The sequence below is a fragment of the Stegostoma tigrinum genome, chromosome 18, assembly GCF_030684315.1.
Source record: "Stegostoma tigrinum isolate sSteTig4 chromosome 18, sSteTig4.hap1, whole genome shotgun sequence".
Lineage (NCBI taxonomy): Eukaryota > Metazoa > Chordata > Chondrichthyes > Orectolobiformes > Stegostomatidae > Stegostoma > Stegostoma tigrinum.
The window spans coordinates 23,519,220-23,541,392 of record NC_081371.1 but is presented as its reverse complement, the minus strand read 5'-3'; the positions used below and the strand labels follow the sequence as shown (position 1 = coordinate 23,541,392).

The 22,173-nt window shown below is 43.8% G+C and overlaps 1 protein-coding gene across 1 annotated transcript in view; it reads right to left on the bottom strand.

Annotated features, from left to right (window-relative positions):
• The window catches only part of zgc:136858 (uncharacterized protein LOC678543 homolog), an 88,460-nt gene that overhangs the window by 42,856 nt on the left and 23,431 nt on the right, over positions 1-22,173 (bottom strand). Inside the window, 6 exon segments of the mRNA XM_059652239.1 lie at positions 3,712-3,771; positions 7,506-7,636; positions 12,121-12,206; positions 18,272-18,392; positions 19,484-19,610; positions 20,531-20,637. Of these exon segments, the coding sequence (XP_059508222.1) occupies positions 3,712-3,771; positions 7,506-7,636; positions 12,121-12,206; positions 18,272-18,392; positions 19,484-19,610; positions 20,531-20,637 (632 nt within the window).

The window sequence follows — 22,173 nt, the reverse complement described above, 5'->3', positions numbered from 1 at the left end:
TGAGTCCGCACTCGCTCCCTCCCTCAGTCCGAAGTGAGCCCGCACTCCCCCGCTCCCTCAGTCTGAAGAGTGAGCCCGCATTTGCCCCCTCCCTCAGTCTGAACAGTGAGCCCGCATTCGCACCCTCCCTCAGTCCGTACAGTGAGCCCGCACTCACCCACTCCCTCAGTCCGAACAGTGAGCCCGCACTCAACCTGGCCCTCTGTCTGAACAGTGAGTCCGCACTCACCCCCTCCCTCTGTCCCAACAGTGAGTCCGCACTCACCCCCTCCCACAGTCTGAACAGTGAGGCCACAGTCACCCCCTCCCTCAGTCCGAACAGTGAGCCTGCACTCACCCTCTACCTCAGTCCGAACAGTGAGCCTGCAATTGCCCCCTCCCTCAGTTCGAACAGTGAGTCTGCACTCACCCCCTTCCTCAGTCCAAACAGTGAGCCCGCATTTTCCCCCTCCCTTAGTCCGAACAGTGAGTCTGCACTCACCCCTCCCTCAGTCCGAACAGTAAGCCAGCACTCACCCCCTCCCTCAGTCGGAACAGTGAGCCCGCATATGCCCCCTCCCTCAGTCCGAACAGTGAGTCTGCACTCACCCCCTCCCTCAGTTCGAACAGTGAGCCCGCATTTGCCCCCACCCTCAGTTTGAACAGGAATCTCGCATTTGCCCCCTCCCTCAATTCAAACAGTGAGTCTGCACTCACCCCCTCACTCAGTCCGAACAGTGGGCCCGAACTCACCCCTTCCTTCAGTCCAAACAGTGAGCCCGCACTCACCTCCTCCCTCAGTCCGTACAGTGAGCCCGCACTCAACCTGTCCCTCTGTCCGAACAGTGAGTCCGCACTCACCCCCTCCCTCAGTCCGAACAGTGAGCCCGCACTCAACCCCTCCCTCAGTCCGAACAGTGAGCCCGCACTCAACCCGTCCCTCTGTCCCAACAGTGAGTCCGCACTCACCCCCTCCCACAGTCTGAACAGTGAGGCCACAGTCACACCCTCCCTCAGTCCGAACAGTGAGCCCGCACTCACCCACTCCCTCAGTCTGAACAGTGGGCCCGCAATCACCCCCTCCCTCAGTCTGAACAGTGAGTCTGCACTCGCCCCCTCCCTCAGTCCCAACAGTGAGCCCGCATTTGCCCCCTGCCTCAGTCCGAACAGTGAGCCCGCACTCGCCCCATCCCTCAGTCTCAACAGTGAGCCCACATTTGCCCCCTCCCACAGTCCGAACAGTGAGTCTGCACTCACCCCCTTCCTCAGTCCGAACAGTGAGTCCGCACTCACCCCCTCCCTCAGTCCAAACAATGAGTCTGCACTCACCCCCTCCCTCAGTCCGAACAGTGTGCCCGCACTCACCCCCTCCCTCAGTCCAAACAATGAGTCTGCACTCACCCCCTCCCTCAGTCCGAACAGTGAGCCTCCAGTCACCCCCTCCCTCAGTCCGAACAGTGTGCCCGCACTCACCCTGTCCCTCAGTCCGAACAGTGAGCCCGCACTCAGCCCCTCCCTCAGTCCAAACAGTGAGCCCGCACTCACCCCCTCCCTCAGTCCGAACGGTGAGCCCGCACTCACCCCCCCCTCAGTCCGAACGGTGAGCCTGCACTCTCCCCCTCCCTCAGTCCGAACAGTGATCCCGCACTTGCCCCCTCCCTCATTCCGAATACTGAGTAAGCCTACATTCACTCCACCTCCCAGCTGAAAATCTGAATGAGCCTCTCTCTAACTGGCCCACAAATTTCTGTATTTTCATCCGATTCTTGATTTTTCTGCCATCCCTGACTCTTCCTTATGTTGGTAGTTTAGTAGTTCCCTGAGATGTCTGTGCTCTCAATTTCTTATCTATTGTAGGCCCTGGAACCAGTGACGACATTTAGAATGAGTTTTTGCTCCATGCTGAAACAAAATTAAATTTGCATTCCTGCTGGTTGTCACTTACTCATCAGCGTGACCATATCGTCCTTGTCAGGCAACAGGGTCACCATGTGGCCAGAGTGATTAAAACAGCACTTTATTCAGAGGCACTTGTATTTGTAACAATGAAGGAACTGCATTTTAAAAGGCATATAAGAATTGAGACTGACCATCTCATCTCATGTCCTCCACTAATAGCACTGGGCCCTACAGAGAAACACAGTTTGGAATGCAGAAAGTTTTTACTTGCTGAGCAATGATTCTCAGTAACTCTTTTGATTTTGAATATGGATTTCTATTCAAAAAAGAACACTCTATGTCAGAACCACTGGTGCCTTCTCCAAAATTTACTGTAGTTGTGTGGATTCAAGCGCTGTTTTAATCACCCTGGCTACTTGGTGGCTCTGTTGCCTGACATTAACGACAAGCCCTTGCTGACAAATTTACTACAGTCTTTAAGGAGGTAATGAGCAGGGTAGATAGAGTGGAGGCAGTGGATGTAATATACAATTCATGATTTCCAAGAGGTATTGGGTAAGGTACCACACATCAGGTCGACTTAATAAGCTGAGACTCAATGGTGTCGGGATAGTATATTCATATGTACAGAGGATTGGCTAATAAATTAAAGACAGTTGGAATAAAGTGGGGCATTTTCAGGATGGCACCCTTAACCAGTGGAGTGTCACAGGAAACAGTGCAGGGGCCACAATTATTTATAGAGAAAATAAATGATTTGGATGACAAAAGTGAATGTATTATCACCAAGTTTGGAGATGACACAAAATAAGTGGAAGACAAGTTGTGAGAATAACAGAACAAGAGTCTACAGAGGGATACAGACAAGTTAAGTGAGTGGGAAAAACTTGGCAGATAGAATATAATGTAGGAAAATGTGAAGTTGTGCATTTTGGCAGCAAGAATAGTGGAACTGAATCTTATTTAAATGGATAAGACGGCAGGTCAGAGTGAGTTAATTACAAAAAGTTAGCATCCAAGTTCAGCACGTGTTAGGAAGGCAAATTAGATGTTGGCTTTTATCTCAAAGGGAATGGAATGTGAAAACCGTGAGATACTACCGGACCTGCTCAAGGCACTCATCATGCTACAGCTGGAATGCTGCAAACAGTTTTGGTCCCCTTAAGGAGGGTGTATGTAATAGCATTGCAGGCAGTCCAGAGAAGGTTTATCCGGGCATTTAACCATTTCCTTACAAGGAGAGCTTTAGAAGGTTGGGCTTTTACTCACTGGAGTTTAGGAGGAGGAGAAGTGACCCGTTGAGATACACAAGTTTCTTAGCTGGCTTGACAGTATAGATGCAGAGAGGTGTTTTGCTTTGTGAAAGAGCTAGGAGCAGTGGGCAGAAGGTTGGCTGAGGACTAGAGATTAACTAATAGTGGAAAGAAATATCCTGCTCTTACTCATAGTACCGTGTGGTCTTTTCTTTTCAGATGGTTCAGTTTAAAGGTTCCTCCAAAGGTTGACATTTCTGACAGTGCCAGATTCCTTCAATACTCACTTCAAACAAGTCAATTGGTCCACCTAACTCCCTATCCCTTTTTATTTACAAAGTTACAAAGAGATAGCGGTGAAATTACGAAAACCAGGAACCAAAGCAGAAAATACTCAATATGTCAGATAGAATCACTGAAAACAGAAACAGAGTTAATGCTTCTGATCTGTGACCTTCTACAATATAGGGGATGAGGGGTGGGGAAACACGGAAAAAAAAAGCTGGGTGTATATGATACCATGATGGACAGGAGAGAATGAACGACAAGTAAAGAAACAAAATATGCTGTGATCACGTACCACCAGATCACCTCCTTTTGCCTTTGCAATGAAATCAACATTGCAGCCACCAATTACAACCTGCGGATGCACATGAAAAAAGAGGAACAGGCAATTAGGGAGATACACAATCACATATAAAAGTACTCTATAAGAACAATTGTTGTCAAGTTTCAGTTTAAGAAGAGTGGCATTTTCTCTTCCGTTGTTTTTGACATTTTATTTAATGTTAAATTTGTTGTCAGAGTGACAGTAAACAGCATCATCCCGGCACTACAGGCCATTTGAAAAACTCAGCATTTTAGAGATTTTAAAAAATTTTCTCTGTAAAACAGCAAAAACATCTAGTCTCCTATCCGCCACAAGCGCTTACTTAATTAATCAGATTGGGCAGTTTTTCTGTCTCACATCATCGGCAAAATGAGAAAAGGAAATATATTACTGGTCCACAGCATATGTAAAGGAATTCAAATATTCAAAGTCAGAAGATTAAACTGCTTCTTTGGATCCAAAATAATTTCATGTCTTAATAAGCTTCTAATTATGTTATTTTTACAATGGTCAATTACAAAGTCACACAAGCTATCTTTTCAAAGGGATTACAATCAACATGTACTCTCTTTGGCAATACCATCATCGTGGCCAGTGCATTTTTTTAGTGCTTTTCTGTAAGTGGCATCTAATTTTGCAACGTAATATTTTGACAATTACCTGATTTACCAATGGACAACCCTTGTGCATAAATAAATGTTTAATATATAGGGGTTTTATGACTTGATACTTTGGAAATCTATAGGAGGATTAATCTTCGTTTGATCTCCCTGTTGGAGTTGAGAGAGCTGGGACATGATGTGTTCTTAGGCCTCTATCTCTGCAGTTCTGCATGGGCAGAGGAGGTGAATCCAACAGTAATCATTGACAATAATAAGTTGAGTTTACTCTTTAGGCTCTGTGGAGACAGGATTGATTCTGTTTACAATTTGACATCCTTCCCCATAAATGAAAACATGGATTATTCCATAAAGTGACATGTGGAGATTCCTGGAATGAGCTTAACAGGACGTTCTGGGCTCTGCTGTACTCCTGACACAGAATGTTTGATGAAGCTCACTGTGTCTATTACTGGAGAACATCATCATTCTTGCCTTTCATGAATCCAAGACATAGAACAGATTCTTTCCAAGCATTTCCTTCAGTGCTGTGGGAGAAGATTAGACTAAAAATCTCTTCATCTTGCACATACCTTTTCTGGAAGTATGTTCCATGACAACTGATGACAGTTTCTGGCCTGAGCTCTGCAGGACAATCTACAAACCACTCATACAGTTTTTGAACCTGAAGTTTTTGACTTAAAGCTCACTTGAAAAGGAAAGGTGGGTCACACTGGTACCATGTGATCCAGACTATATCAAAGGGAAGAAGGCCTCTTGCCTTCCTCTTCATTCTGCAGGAGGAGGCAGGCTCAGTGTTACAAATTATATTTTCTCCATCACTCATGAAACAGGACGATGTGGACAATTTTAATGGCTATTGAGTGCTTCAAGCTAGTGACTTGTTTTTTTGTGATATTATTATGTTTCCCACTGCATTGGTGAAACACAAACGCCAACCTACCCAGGTAATGCTGCAAGTGCTGAGGACAGCAAGAAACAACGCACAGAAAACAGCCAGGCACCGTGCAAATGACTACTGGCTACAACTATGCGAAAGCATCCAGTTATCATTTGACACAGGCAACATACGTGGAATGTATGAGGGGATCAAGAAAGCCATTGGTCTAACCCGGAGCAAGACAGCTCCACTAAAATCTAGGACAGGCGAGATCATCAAAGACAAAAGCAAGCAGATGGAGAGATGGGTGGAGCTTTACTCCGAACTCTACTCCAGGGAAAATGGCATCTCAGACAATGCGTTAGACATCGTGGAATGCCTACCGGTCATGGAGGAGCTGGATGCATTGCCGACTGCTGACGAGCTGAGCAGAGCCACTGACAGCTTACCCACTGGGAAGGCACCAGGGTTGGATGGCCACCCACCAGAGGTCATCAAGTGTGCAATGGGAGTTCTGCTCAGCCACCCTGTTGGAACTAGTGTGCCAGTGCTGGGAGGAGAGAATGGTGCTGCGAGACCTGAGAGAGTGCAACATTGTCACCCTCTATAAGAACAAAGGGGACGGAAGCGACTGTAACAACTACAGAGGAATCTCGCTGCTGAGCATCGTTGGGAAGGTCTTTGCCCGCGTGGTCCTGAACAGATTACAGAAAATCGCCAAAACAGTATACCCTGAATCCCAGTGTGGATTCAGGTCAGAACGCTCCACAGTCAACATGATCTTCGCCCGCCCACAGCTACAAGAGAAATGCCGAGAGCAAAGACAACCACGCTATGTCACTTTCATCGACCTCACGAAGGCATTCGACCTTGTGAGCAGAGACGGCTTGTTCAAAATCCTCGCCAGGACTGGCTCTCCTCCGAGACTCCTCAGAATAGTCCAATCGTTTCACGCGGATATGAAAGGCATCGTTCAATTTGACAGCTCTTCTTCGGAGGCTTTCAGCATCCGCAGCGGTGTTGCGCAGGACTGTGTGCTCGCCCCCACCCTGTTCGGCATCTTCTTCGCAGTCATGCTGAAACGCGCGTTTAGAACATCAACTGATGGTGTCTGCCGCCACACCAGATCGTACGGACGGTGGTTCAGTCTGTCCCGGCTGAGGGCAAAATCCAAGGTGTGTGAGGTACTCATTAGAGACATGTTGTTTGCAGACGATGCAGCATTGGCAGCACACTCTGAAGAGCAACTGCAGCACCATATGGGCAACCTCTCAAGAGCCTGCCAGGAATTCGGCCTGACCATTAGCCTAAAGACCAACGTGCTGGGTCAAGGCATTGAGCACCCCCCTCCTCATCACCATCAACAACTACCAGCTGGAGGTAGTTCATGAATTCACAAACCTCGGCTCCACCATCACAGACAGCCTCTCCCTGGACTCCGAGATCAACAGGCGGATCAGACGAGCAGCCTCCATATTCGCCAGGCTGACCGAGAGAGTCTGGGAGAACAAAAAGCTGACTACGAACACCAAGTTTGCAGTCTACAGGGCGTGCGTCCTCAGCACATTGCTTTACGGCAGCAAAACCTGGAACCTCCACTCCATACAAGAGCGGGGTCTCAATGCTTTCCACCTTCGCAGCCTGAGACACATTCTGGATACCAAGTGGGCCGACTGAGTCACCAACACCAAAGTCCTCACTGCGCCCAGGTACCCAGCCTCTTCACCCTTCTCCAACAACGCCGCCTTCACTGGTTGGGTCACGTACATCGTATGCCAGACGGGAGGATCCCGAAAGATGTGCTGTATGGGGAAGTGGCCATCGGCAAGAGAGCACGAGAACAAGAACAACCTCATCTCCGTTTCAAAGACGTCTGCAAAAAGGACATAAGTCAATGGACCTAGACGTCGAGAGATGGGAAGACGTTGCAAGCGATCACTCCCGCTGGAGACGGGAACTACGCAGGGGGCTGGAGCGAGGAGAGGAGAAACTGAGGCTTGCCGCAGAGGAAAAGCGCGCTTGATGGAAAGATAGCAACACGGCAACGCTGGAGGAGAATGTCTTCATATGCAGTCGCTGCAACCGAGACTGTCACTCCCGTGTGGGCCTGTACAGCCACAACATTCGCTGCACTATCACCAGGAGCTGAATCAAAACTCTCCAGGCGCAGATCCATGGTCTCTCGAGACTGACGGATGCCACAAATGTTTCCCGCAGCATTGCCTTGTGTTAGGAGAAAATGACATAGTATGACTACAACTTACCGGCTGTGCACGGGCGTTTTGCTTTAACCTCGATGGTTGTGACAGAGTACTGTAGTTGTGACGACACTGCCTGCTGAGGGCACATGCGATGCGACTACCCACTTTTGCATTGTTCTTGATGAGAGCAATATCTTTTTCAGAGTTAAGGGTTGGAAGTGAATCAAATGCTGGTATTTAAAAATATGGCTCACCAAACCTAATCCTCCAAAGTTCTATTATGATTCAACCTAAGTTGCTGTCCACAGGGAGGTAAAGGAAGTGGTGAGAAATCCCCTCACTCCATAGTCAAGTCAAAAGTCACAACGCAGTTCATAATCTCACAAGCCCACACTTACAGACCTGACCATCTGCTTTCCACTGGAGGCTCACTGCCAGCTCTTGCAAATTGCCACGTTGTATAAAATAAATGCTTATGAATAGGCAACAAGACAATAAAAGGAAGACGGATGAAGATCATCAATTTATATTAATCAACAAAATGCAAACTGCATTTGCAGGAAGTCTGCAGATCACAAAGAATTACTCTGTGAAGGGAAAATAAAACTATTAGAATCTCTGCTCTCAATTACAGCTTAACTCAAACATTGTGGCACAGAAGTAGATAACAAAGTGTGAAGCTGGATGAACACAGCAGGTCAAGCAGCATCTCAGGAGCACTAAGATGCTGCTTGGCCTGCTGTGTCCATCCAGCTTCATACTTTGTTATCTTGGATTCTCCAGCATCTACAGTTCCCATTATTTCTGATACAATTTTGTGGCACAGAAGTAGACTGTTTGACCCACACATGCATGCCAGGAAAAAGGCCAATTCAGCTTAAACTCAGGCTCTACATCTGTAGTCTTGTGGGTTATAGCATTCAACTGTACATTTATTTCATTTTTAAAAAAATAAGGTTTCTGCACCTACTCTTCCATCTACCATTCTCACTCTCTAACAGCTAACACTCACTTATTCTTTTCCTTTTTAATATACTTAAAGAAATTCATATTATCCTGACAACACTGTTTTGAAACTCCTCTGCTTTCTCTCTCTAATGCAATTACATCCGTTGTGTATTGCAGTGAGCAAACCTACATATAACAATATGAAGTAATTCATTTCTTCTTTTTATCAGCTACAGCATAACCTTCCTGTTCTTAAATTCCATGCCTCAGCTAATGAAGTTTGGATCCAACTTGCTTCTTGCTCTTCGCTTCCATGAGGAATCTTGTCAAAAAATTTACAATAATCCATAAGGACACTGTTGACCTCATTGACCTACACAATAGCAAAATACTGCATCTGTAAGAGATAGAATCATAAAGTTACAAAGCATAAAAAGAGACCCTTTGATCCAACTTCTCCATGCCAACTAGATACCTGAAACTGATCGATTCCAATTTGCCAACAATTGGCCCATATGTCTCCAAATCCTTCCCATTCATATACCTACGTTTAAATGTTATAATTGTACCTGCCTCGACCACTTCCTCCGGCAGCTCATTCTAGACACACACCAGCCTCTGCATGAAAATATTGCCCCTCAGGTCCCTTTTAAATTTTTCCCCTCTCACCTTAAAACTATGCCGTCTAGTTTTGTACTTCACTGCCCCAGGGGAAAAGACCTTGGCAATTCATGCTATCCATGCCCCTCATGATTGTGTAAACTTCTGACACCCCAACCTATTCAGCCTCTCCCTATAGCTCAAACCCTTCAATCCCAACAACATCCTTGTAAATCTTTTCTGAACCCTTTCAAGTTCAACAACATCACAGTAGGGAGAGCAGAAGTGAAAGCAATATTGTAAAGGTGGCCTCACCAATATCCAAATGGCCACAACATGACATCCCAACTCTTATATTATAAGCACTGACCAATGAAGGCAAACATGCCAAATGCCTTCTTTATCATCCTGAAAAATCCACAACTCCACTTTCAAGGAACTATGAATCTGCATCCCCAGGTCTCTTTGTTCAGTAACATTTCCCATTAAGTGTATAAGTCCTGCTCCCATTTGCCTTACCGAAATGTAACACCTCACATTTATCTAAATTATACTCCATGTGACACTCTTCAGCCGACTGACCCATCAGATCAAGATCCTATTGTACTCTGAGGTAATCTTCTCCACTGTCCACTACACCACTAAGTTTGCAAACACCTGCAAAATTACTAACCATACTTCCTATAATTACATCCAGCGCTTTTACATAAATGATGAAAAGCAGTGGACCCAGCACAAATCCTTGTGGCACACCACTGGTCACAGGCCTCCTGTCCAAAAGAACAACTAGCCACCACCACCCTCTGTCTCCTACCTTCATGCCAATTTTCTATCCCATTGGCTAGGCTTCTCCTGGATTCCATATGGTCTAACCTTGCTAACTAGTCTATCATGCAGAACCTTGCTGAAGTCCATACAGACAATGTTTACTGCTCTGCCTTCATTCAATCTTCTTTGTGACTTCTTCAAAACACTCCACCATATTTGTGAGACACGATTTCCTGTGCACAAAGCCATGTTAACTATCCCTAATCAGTCATTGCCTTTCCAAATTTGTGTAAATCCTATCCCTCAGGATCCCCTCCAACAACTTACCCACCTCTGATGTCAGGTTCACAGGTCTATAGTTCCCTGGCTTTCCCTCACCACCCTTCTTAAATATTGGCACCACATTAACCAACTTCCAGTCTTCCAGCAGCTCACCTGTGGCTACTGATGATACAAATATCTCAGCAAGGGCCCAGCAATCACTTCCCTAGCTTTACACAGAATTCTAGGGTACACTTGACCAGGCCTTGGGGATTTATCCACCATTATGCGTTTTAAGGCGTCCAGCACTACCTCTTCTGCAATATGGACACTTTTCAAAATGTCATTATTTATTTCCCCAAGTTCTCTAGCTTGCATGTCTTTCTCCACATTAAATACTTGTTTAGTATCTCCCCCATCTCCTGCAGTTCCACACGGATGGCCTTGGTGATCTTTAAGTGACCCTGTTGTCTCCCTAGTTACTCTGCTGCCCTTAATATATTTGTAGAATTGTTTTGTATTCTCCTAACCTCATTTGCCAAAACTCGCTCATGCCAACTTTTTGACCTGCTGACTTTCCTTGTAAAATATATTCCTACTGCCCTTATATTCCTCTAGGGATCCACTCAATCTGAGCTGTCTATACCTGACATATGCCTCTTTCTGAGCCTCAAGTTCTCCAATCATCCAGCATTCCCCACACCTACCAACCTTGTCCTTCACACTAACAGGAAAATTGTAGCGACATTTCTTTAGTGTAAAGGAAAAGGTCCAAGATATTCACAATTTTTAATCAGTGGGCAGTAAATCAAACATCATGTCTTGACTTTTTTGCTGGTATGACTGACTCCCCTCTAAACAGTAGAAATTTGGGGCTGGATTTTCTGACCCTCTGCTGGACATGTTGGACATTTTTCATTAGGGGAGAGAGAAATAAAATATATAAGGTGGCTGGCCCATCCCCAAGGCAACTCCTATAATACACACGGTGGATAGACACTAAAATTGCCAGCAGGGTGAAGGTCTGCCCTGGGGCAAACCCTGTAAGAATGTCACCTCTAATCCCTCTCAAAACCTGAAGACTATGTTTTCCTTGAAATCCCACTCTCTCCTCAGGCCCCATGAATTCAACCCATGGTGACGGTGCATGGTGGGACTGGCTTCCTGAAAACAGTACCCACTTCATTGCGTATCCTTCTATCATTGCTCCTATTCCAATGTTGATTGAGATCAAGTAACATGCAAAAGGTATAGCAGTTCCCTTTATCAAGAGGACCTAGACTCATATCGTACCTATAAATGGGCAGATGAAATTCTCTCTATGCTCATTTCAACGTAACAATGACGGAATCCAATTCTAAATTGCATATTAATGATAGAGATTTTACTTGTAAAGCTAATTCTGGTTAGTAGTTTCTTAATGCACAATAAAGGGTAAAGAATTTTGAGGGGATATAATTCGAAGCTAGCAATACTGAAATGGGGCTGATCCAGCTGATCCAGGTAAATTGATCACATGGTCAAATTATTTCCCTATTAAGTGATACAAGTTGACATTTCTGTACTTACTGACAAAAGATTAAACAGTTTGAGTCAGTCATGTAACTCCAGAGTCTCTGTATCATTTATTTCACCAAATCCAAGCCCTCATTCAGTCTAATACAAAGAGGTCTCAGCCCTGTATTTGGTTACTGAAGAACTGTGAAGATCAGACAATGGATATCTGTCGTTAAAAGCTTCCAATAAGTAAACCCCCTTACTTCTACCGTTGCTGCTGAAGCTAAAAATGCATTCAATATGTTGGCACCAGTATATGGGGATTTATGCTTTCACTTCTAATCCATAAGATATTTTTTCCAAATCTATTTGAATTTTAACTATTGTAAGTTTCTAACATCACCCATGTTTCTGCCAGGTGACTACCTGACAGAGATGACCATAAAAGCTCATCTAAGGTTGAACTTAATCTTGCAAATCTTCAAGTTGTGTATCTGGTCCTCCTTAATTCTTGTGTCCTCATATTTTTGAACATTTGAGTGAAATTTAAATCCTGTATAAGACATGCTTCTAGAAGGATATTGATTCAAAATATGAAGGATACTTGTAGTCAATGAAATTCCTTTGGTGAGCTCATGAATTCTGTTTAGTATGAAGGGAGTAACTTCCTTGCTCAGAATACTTTCATTCCTAATGGCGGAGAATCAAAAAAGCTCAGTTACAATCAATCAGTTGTCCCAAGATCAGAAGCATCCAAACACGTTGGTCAGAACAAGGGCCACATATTAATATGCCAGCATATCTTTTAAGTTGCAGAGGCTGAGAGATATTGGGGTTCTGATGCAAGACTTACTCACTAATGAGTCAACAGTGAGGAAAAAGAACATTTTCTAACCCTGCAAGCTGAGAAAATTCAAAAAGAACAAGCGAATGAGTAAACTATATGAATACATTTAACAGTTAGCTGCCTGGGATTTAAGGGTCAAAGACCTTCCCTGGGGATGTGAGAATGGAAATTTATGCTGCTCGTGTAACTCATTATTTACAATCAGCACATAATGAGAAAACAGAGCCTTAGCCTATCAATGTGCACCCTTTTCTTGTCAAGTAGAAATAGTTGCACTTGCTTGAAATTTGGTATTCTTGGATTAGTCTCGACGAATGCAAAATCAAAATAACAAGAACAATACAGCACAAGAACAAATTGTTGGAGCATTGACAGACATCTTTGCATCGTCTTTGGCCACAGAGAGGTCCTTCAAGCCTACCCCAAAACATTTTGCCTGCCCGTACGAAAACTGTCTTCACTTACAGGATGTATGTCTCTCTATTCCCTTCCTGTTTATGTATTCATCCAGCTACTTCTGGAATGTTGCTATTGTGTCTGCTTTCATCACATCCTCTGGCAGCACGTTCCAGGCACTCACAACCCTTTGTGTGAAAAACCTCTGTCACACATCTCTTTTAAACTTCCCCCACCCTTGCATTTGAACCTGTGTCCCCTAGTAAGTGACCCCTTCACCCTGGGAAAAAGTCTTGTACTTTCCACTCTATCCGTGACATTCACAATCTTATGAACTTCTATTTGGTCAGCCCTCAACCTTCTGTGTTCTAATGAAAACAAAGACAGTCTATCCAACCTTTCTTCATAGCTAAAACCCCCAACACCAGACAACATCCTGATAAATCTTTTCTGTATGTCCAAAGCATCCACATCTTTCTAGTTGTGTTGGAAACCTTAACTCTAAGTAATATTCCAAGTGTGGCCGAACTAACGTTCTATAAAGCTGCAGCATAACTGGTCTATCCTTATACTCAATGCCCCTTCCAATGAAGACAAGCATTCAACAGGCCTTTTTCAACACCTCAGCTACCCACGCTGCTAGTTTCAGTGATCTGTGGACCCGCACACCCAGATCCCTCTGCATATCAATACTCCTATGGGTTCGGCCATTCACTGTATAATTGCCACCTGGACTTGACCTTCCAAAACCTCACATTTGACCCGATTATACTCCATCTCACACACACACACACACTCTCTCTCTCTCTCGCTCTCACACACACACACACACACACACATACTCTCTTGCGTGCGGACTTCAGCAAGGCATTTGATAAGGATACCCACGGCAGGCTCATTCATAAAGTCAGGAGGTATGGGATACAGGGTGATTTGGCTGTCTGGATTCAGAATTGGTTGGCTGACAGGAGGCAGAGAGTGGTTGTAGATGGTAAGTATTCTGCCCGGAGGTCAGTGCTGAGTGGTGTCCCGCAGGGCTCTGTTCTTGGGCCTCTGCTCTTTGTAGTTTTTATAAATGACTTGGATGAGGAGGTTGAGGGGTGGGTTAGTATGTTTGCTGATGACACAAAGGTTGGAGGTGCTGTTGATAGTATCGAGGGCTATTACAGGCTTCAGCGAGACATTGACAGTATGCAGAGCTGGGCTGAGAAATGGCAGATGGAGTTCAATCTGGATAAATGCGAAGTGATGCATTTTGGAAGGCTGAACTTAAATGCTGATTATAGGATTAAAGGCAGGATTCTCAGCAGTGTGGAGGAGCAGCGGGATCTAGGTGTTCAAGTGCATAGCTCCCTCAAAGTTGCCAAACAGGTGGATAAGGTTGTTAAGAAAGCATATGGTGTTTTGGCTTTCATTAATGGGGGATCGAGTTTTAGAGCCGCGGGGTTATGCTGCAGCTCTACAAAACCCTGGTGAGACCACACTTGGAATATTGTGTCCAGTTCTGGTCGCCCTATTATCGGAAAGATGTGGAGGCTTTGGAGAGGGTGCAAAGGAGGTTTACCAGGATGCTGCCTGGACTGGAGGGCTTGTCTTACAAGGAGAGGTTGACTGAGCTCGGACTTTTCTCTCTGGAGAGAAGGAGGAAGAGAGGTAACCTGATCGAGGTGTACAAGGTAATGAGAGGCATGGATAGAGTCAATAGGCAGAGACTTTTCCCCAGGGCACGACTGACTGCCACAAGGGGTCATAGCTTTAAGGTGTTAGGAGGAAGGTATAGAGGAGACGTCAGAGGGAGGTTTTTCACCCAGAGAGTTGTGAGTGCATGGAATAGTTTACCAGTGGTAGTCGTGGAAGCGGAGTCATTAGTGACGTTTAAGCGACTGCTGGACATGCACATGGACAGCAGTGAATTGAGGGGAATGTAGGTTAGGTTATTTTACTTTTGGATTAGGATTATTCCACGGCACAACATCGTGGGCCGAAGGGTCTGTACTGTGCTGTACTTTTCTATGTTCTATATCACCCTGAGTGTTCTGCTATTCCCTGTATAATTTCTGCCTGTACTTGCCCTTCTAAAATTCATAACCTCACATTTGTCCGGATTAAGCTCCGTCTGCCATTTTTCGACCCATGCCTCAACTGATTTATATCCTGCTGCATCCTCTGACAATCCTCCTCTCTGTCTGTAACTCCATCAATCTTTGTATCATCCGCAAACTTACTAATTAGACCAGCAACATTTCCCTCTAAATCATTCATGTAGATCACAAACAGCAGAGGTCCCAGTGGTGATCCCTGTGGAACACGACTAGTCACAGCCCTCTATTCCAAAAAGCATTCTTCCACCCCTACCATCTGTCTCCTATGACCAAGACAGTTCTGTATCAATTTTACCCCGATACCACATGACTTCACCTTTTGTACCAGTCCGCCATGAGGAACCTTGTCAAAGGCTTTACTGACATCCATGTGGACGACATCAACTGCTTTTCCCTCAATCAACTTCATCACATCCTGAAAAAGCTCAATCAAATCAGTGAGGTATGAACTCCCCTGTGCAAAACCATGCTGTCCATTGCTGATAAATCCATTCGCTTCTAAATGCATATAAATCATGTCCCTGAGAATCTTTTCTAATAATTTCCCTACCAGTAACATGAAACTCACAGGCCTGTAATTTCCAGAATTATTCCTGTTACCCCTTCTGAAAGAGTGGGACAACATTGGCTATTCTCCAGTCGTCTGGGGCTTTACCTATGGCCAAAGAAGATACAAAGATGTCTGCCAATGCTACAGCAATTTGTTCTCTTGCCTCCCTCAATATTCTGAGATAGATACCAAGGACCCAGGGACTTACTTTTAAGATGCACAACACCTCTTACTTTTAAACAGCAACTTGGCTTAGAAACTTGACATTCTCTTCCCTGAGATCATCTCCAACAACTCCTTCCCTTTGTTGTATACTGACACAAAGTATTCATTTAGGACTTACTTATGTCTTCTGGCTCCTCACATCGATTCCCTCCTTTGTCCTCAAGTGGACCAACTCTTTCCCAGGCTACCCTCCTGCTTCTTATATAAGAAACCTAGGGATTCTCCTTAATCCTGTTTGCTAATGAATTCTCATGACCCCTTTTAGCCGTTCTACTTCCTTGTTTAAGTTCCTTCCGACTTAAATACTTCAAGGGCTTCATCAGAGCCCAACCTCCTAGACCTTACAGAAGCTACCTTTTCCTTTTCGGCCAAGGCTATAACATCCCTGATCATCCAAGGTTCATGTAACTTGCCGTACCTATCCTTCATTCTCGCAGGAATGTGCTGCTCCTGAACTCTTATCAACTGCCATTCAAAATATTCCCACATGTCTGATGTGGATCAAAAGGCCGCATCCAATCAAAATTCTCCAATCCCTACCAAATATTGTTGTAGTTCGCCTTCCCCCAATTTAACACCTTTACACAAAGACTGCTGTTGTCCATGAGCATGTTAAAACACACAGTGTTATCCTCACTGCTCCCAAAGTGCTCCCCCACTGAAACTTCACGCTTCTGGGTTGGCTTTCCCAAAACTAGGTCAGGTATAACTCCTGATATAACAAGGTGTAGAGCTGGAAGAACACAGCAGGCCTAGCAGCATCAGAGGAGCAGGCAAGCTGACGCTTCAGGCCTAGACCCTTCTTCTGATGCTGCTCAGCCAGCTGTGTTCATCCAGCTCCACACTCATCTCAGATTCTCCAGCATCTGCAGTTCCTACTATCTCTGAACCAGTATAACCCCTTCCCTGTTTCAACAGTTTATATATTGTATCAAGAAGCCCTCCTGAATACCCTTACTAATTCTGCCCCCTCAAAGCCTCTAGCACCAAGTGAGTCCCATTCAATACAGGGAGAAGTTAAAATCACCCAACACAACAACAACGCTGCTATTTTTACATCTTTCCAAAATCTGTCTACATAGTCTCTCCTCTATCTCCCACTGGCCATTGGGAGGCTTGTAGTATACCCCCAGCATTGTGATTTCACCTTTCCTATTCCTGACTTCTATCCAAGTTGCCTTGCTGCCCAATTCCTCTGATGTGTCCTCCCTCAGTACAGCTGTGACATACCCCTTTACCAGGAATTTCCCCTTTCACCACCCTTTCTATCACTCAAAAGCTTTGGCTCTTTCAGTAATAATCGTACAGTATCTGTCCTATATAATACAGAGTTGAATTGTGCAATTTGACCTCTTCAAAGATGAAGACATTACAAATAACGTGCTTAATGAAACAAATTAGATTAGAAAAATAGTCTCCAATAGATGTAGTTTGGAAAGTACCTGACCTGTTGAACACTTCAACAGGATCTGTTTGTGATTCAACTCAATTCAATGGGGAGGCAGTGGTATTATCATTGGACTATTAAACATTCTGGGTTCGAATCCCGCCACGGCAGATGGTGGAATTTGAATTCAGTAAATATTTGGAATTAAGAATCTAATGATGACCACGAATCCACTGTTGATTGTCAGGGGGAAACCTGTCTGGTTCACTAATGCCCTTTAGGGAAGGAAACTGCCATCCTTACTTGGTCTGGCCTACATGTGACTCCAGACCCACAGAAATGTGGTTGACTCTCAACTGCCCTCTGGGCAATTAGGGATGGGCAGTAAATGCTGCCTGGCCAGAGACACCCTCATCCCGTAAAGGAAAAAAATAATTTCAGTAACTGGAGGCTTTCCACCTTGAAACATAAGGTTGAATATGAAACTGGTCCTCTTAATTTTATTGCTTATAAGAGGAGATACTAAGAGAGGAATTTAGCCTGACTTTTGTTAAGAATAGGCAGCCAAAACTGATGCAAACAAACCATCATCTCTCAGACAGAGGTTTAATCATGACATCTGGCAGGATTGGCAACCTAACATTCCTGCACCTGACTTGTTGATTAACCAGACCCAAGCAGGCAAAGTTTGTTTCTACTTGTTTATGGGATGTGGGCATTGCTGGTGAGGTCAACATTTATCGGCAATCCCAAGTTAAAAGTCAGACACATTACTGTATATCTGCAGTCACACCTAAACAAAACTGTGCAAGGATGTCAGATTTCCTCCCTAAAAGGACACTAGTGAACCAGATGGGCTCGACAACAATTGACAATGTTGACATGATTACCATTGGACAGATTTTTACTAATTTGAAATTTCGCCATTTGCCAGGTTGGGATTCAAACCCTTCTTCTCCACATTTACCTGGGTTTCTAACATTCATTAATGTTTGAGTGACATTATTGCTCCACATTCATATCCCGATACAGAAAGACGAAACTTAGCAGATGAACTTCATAATTGCTTGCTGCAAATTCATGCCTAATGTAAATGATAAATAGAAGGAGCACTCCTTAATCCTGTTTTCAGGTGTTCCCACGGTGTTTTCTAAACAGATTAAATGGGAGAAATCCCCATGCACATCACTCTCAAAACAACACCACTTGGTAGATTTATTACCAACGTGTTATTCTTGTGTTTCATACCTTGCTTCTTCCACAGCCTGCTGGATTGCGTTGTTGATAATCAGGCTTGATGCTGCCTGCTCCTCTGGAATAGGGACAGCGATCAACACACCACTGTCATGGCCAAATCTATGGGCAGAGGCTATTAAAATTAAACAACAAATACTTACACTTTATTATCCAGTCACTTCTAGTGACCCCACCACCATGGCAGTAAAGCTATGGCTGGCTCTTGAAACTCTGTTAAATCTTTCATCTGTAAATAGCCATTTGAACATTTGATTCAGATTAAGATCATTCCATTTGTTGATATTACTGTCAGTTCTTCTGAGATGGTTCCCTTTCACTGTATTTAAAAACAGATTATATCTAATCAGCTCAGCGGTTAGCACTGCTGCCTCACAGTGCTGGGCACCCAGGTTCGATCCCAGCCTTGGGAAACTGTCTGTGTGGAACTTGCAAATTCTCCCTGTGTCTGCGTGGGTTTCTGCCTTGTGCTCCAGTTTCCTCCTACAGTCCAAACATGTGCAGGTTTGGTGGATTGGCCATGCTAAATTGCCTGCAGTGTCCAGGGAAGTTGGGTTAGTCATGGAAAATGCAGGGTTACAGGGATAGGATAGTGGGGTTGGTCTGGGTGGAATGCTCTTCAGACAGACAGTGTGACTTGAATGGGCTGAATGGCCTGCTTCTAATCTGTAGAGTTTCTATGAATTGCTTGATGTCACTAACACACTGTCATAAGGCAACAATGGTTAAAATCAAATTTACATTAACTTTAACAAACTTGAGTACAGCTCAGGCTAAAATGTTCTATGGCTACATTCATTTCCCAACCTAAGCACAGTTGGTTAACGTATGCTTTGTTCAACCCGAGGCCTAGTCATCCTGCTTCCTCCCAAACCATTTCCATTCAATTTACACTGATTTCTTATGATAGCTTGGACTGAAGTCAGGCATTACTCCATTGGTGGAGGACAGCAGAAGCAAATACAAAACAAATTTTTCTTTTATACGGTTCATTGTGAGATGCACTTACTTGAGAGATTAAACAATTCTGATCTGGAACAACAATGTGAAACTGTTGTAATCAGTGCCTCAAAGTTATGGCATTTCTTGACCCCCTGTATATGGAGCTCTGAAACCAGTGGGTGAAGTACAGATATACAAGAATTATTTACAAGATGCCATCTATTACACTGTAATCAAAGGAAAAATTAAGCAGTTAGAACTGACCAATAAGTTGGGCTGCTTCCTCTTCATCAGCGACATTGCAAGGAGATTGAAAACCACTTTTCGGAACAAAGAATGCTGGGAAGTCACGTGTCTTTCCAAATGTGGCCACACAAACCCCATGCGTCTCCTATAGCAACCAGAAGAATGTTCAATTTATCAAGTAATAAAACACTGCTGAGACATCATTTTCATCTTGTATCACTTATAGAGCTATTTCAATGAGGCTGGGTATCATTCGATGTTGTTCATATGTTAGCACAGAACGTAAAGGAAAGAGGGAGAAATGTGGATCAGAGGAAAATGAAAAGGGGGACAAAATATTCATGAATGTGAGAAAGGGAGAAAGGCATTTGAATAATGCAAGAGGGACAAATGAGAACAAAGTGGCCACTTGCTACCTGTCCAGATGGTTATAAAAAAGGCAAGTTAGTTGAAGAGAGAGTCACTAACCTTATAGCCCATGACACTACAGGTCCAGCAATGTGTTTAAGGAGCTCTAACTTATTTGTACACAACGGCTTGGAACAAATGAGGAATTGATCCATTCATATTTCTATTTTGTATCAACGTTAGTGTGATGGTGCTACATAACTTAGTGAAAACTTTACTTCAATAAGTGCTGAACCCTACTTTGTGTTGCATGGAATCAGATCAAAAGCCAGTAATAGTTTGCTGGCCAATTAATGTTAGATATGCAATACAAATAATCATTGTTTTGTTTCTAAATTGCTTCCTGTATTATGTACTCCAAATCCAGACCAAAATAAAGCCTTCTCATCTAAAAGATCCAACAACATGCACCAACCCATATATTGCACGAGCATAAATTCAAGTTCCAATACCAGCTTTGACGGAGGTTGCTCTAAAATTCTAATGCATGTTAAGTTATTCGTTGTTTCCAATGTAGATTTACACTTTTTCTAAATCAATTTGAGAATGAACCAAATATATTTCACAAAGGATGAAAAACAGGTTCATCAATCAGACTAAGACAGCTGTGAAGGGATAATATTTCTGTACAAATGACAACCTATGAGCCATAATTACCAAATATTCCAATGTTCGTCCAATGTCCAGGATGGATTTGACTCCTGCTGAAACCACTGTAACAGGAGTGCGTCCCAGTTCAGTCAGATCTGCGCTTATGTCCATTGCTGTAAACGTTTTTTAAAAATATCATATCAGGCTAGGAGCATTTACTCCAACACTCCTGCTGCACATCTCATGGAAAAATGTTTAAAAAGATATATTAATCTTAAAAATATTTAACATACAATAGCTGCTTCCTTACACACACATGCTGCCTAAAGGTGTTTTAAGCCAGAAACTCAGTAACATTTCTGGAAGTGCAGTTGTACCTTGAGTGGTCAATTGATGGTACATTGCTCCCAATCAGTTCATAGAACATAGAACATTACAGCACAGTACAGGCCCTTTGGCCTTCGATGTTGTGGCGACCTGTCATACCGATCTGAAGCCCATCTAACCTACACTATTCCATGTACACCCATATGCCTGTCCAGTGACGACTTAAATGTACTTAAAGTTGTACTTAATGTGGGTGCTTATTCCCAACATGAGTAACGACATAATCCCATGTCCCCGATCTATTTCGGTATCCAACATTCTCTTTTTGTTCCTCTGTATCTGGATAGAGATTATCTGTAATGTCATGCTCTCCCAGATTGGGAGGATCCACACCGAAATACCTTCTCCTGGAATGAGATATTCAAATGGAAACACCCTTTCCTGGATTAAGTGTGTCCCTAAACTCTAGTCTCTAATGTAAATAGGTAATCTGAAAATAAATTTAAGGCACAACAGGGCAGTTCAGCTTCATGGAATACCAATGCTGTGCCATGTTAGCACTCCATGTGGTCAAAACAATCTCAAGTGGAAGGGGTCTCCAGCCAGAAAAAAAACATCAGTTCAAGGTTTTAGAACTCAAGTGGCAGCTGAAGTTACTGTGGTGCATTTGTAAAGCTGAGAACTACAGAGATGGCACACTTAACAAAGTGGCCTGCCTCTATTCTAAAACCAGGCAGCCAGGCAGGCAAATTATCTAGGAATCTCAGGCATGTGTTACAGTGATCCCTGGATTTTCCATTTGGATATTGCAGAGAGCAATAGTTCATAACAGTATGTAGCAAAAGCCAGAGGGCATTCAGATAGATATAAAACACAAGCAGGGAAAGTAGAAAAGCTACTCATGAAAGTGGAAAACAGCAGAAACTGTTCCTTGAATTAACCTGGGTCAAATTATTGAAGAGTGTTGAGAAGGCATGATCAAAAGCACTCTATCCAGCACACTGGAAACTGAATATTAAAAGGATATTCAGCATTTAGGAAGGATAGGCAAAATGGAAAAGGAGGTGGGGTAGAGGTGATCATAAAGGATGGGATCAATGTATTTGGAGGTCTGCTCTTACAATTGAAAGAATAAAATATAGAATATTTTTGGATGTAGCAAAAAATCAGCAAAGGCAGCCAAAATTCCTAAGTGTTGTTTACAAGCCTTTAAACAGTAGTATTTTTGGAGGACAGAGTCTAAATCTGGAAATGAGAGATGCGCATAGAAACGGAAATGCAAATATCCCATATACATGTAATCTAAATCAAACTGACACCTGCGCTGTGGAGGAAGAACTCTTGCAATAGGTTTAATGTAATTTTCTGGAGCAATATATTAA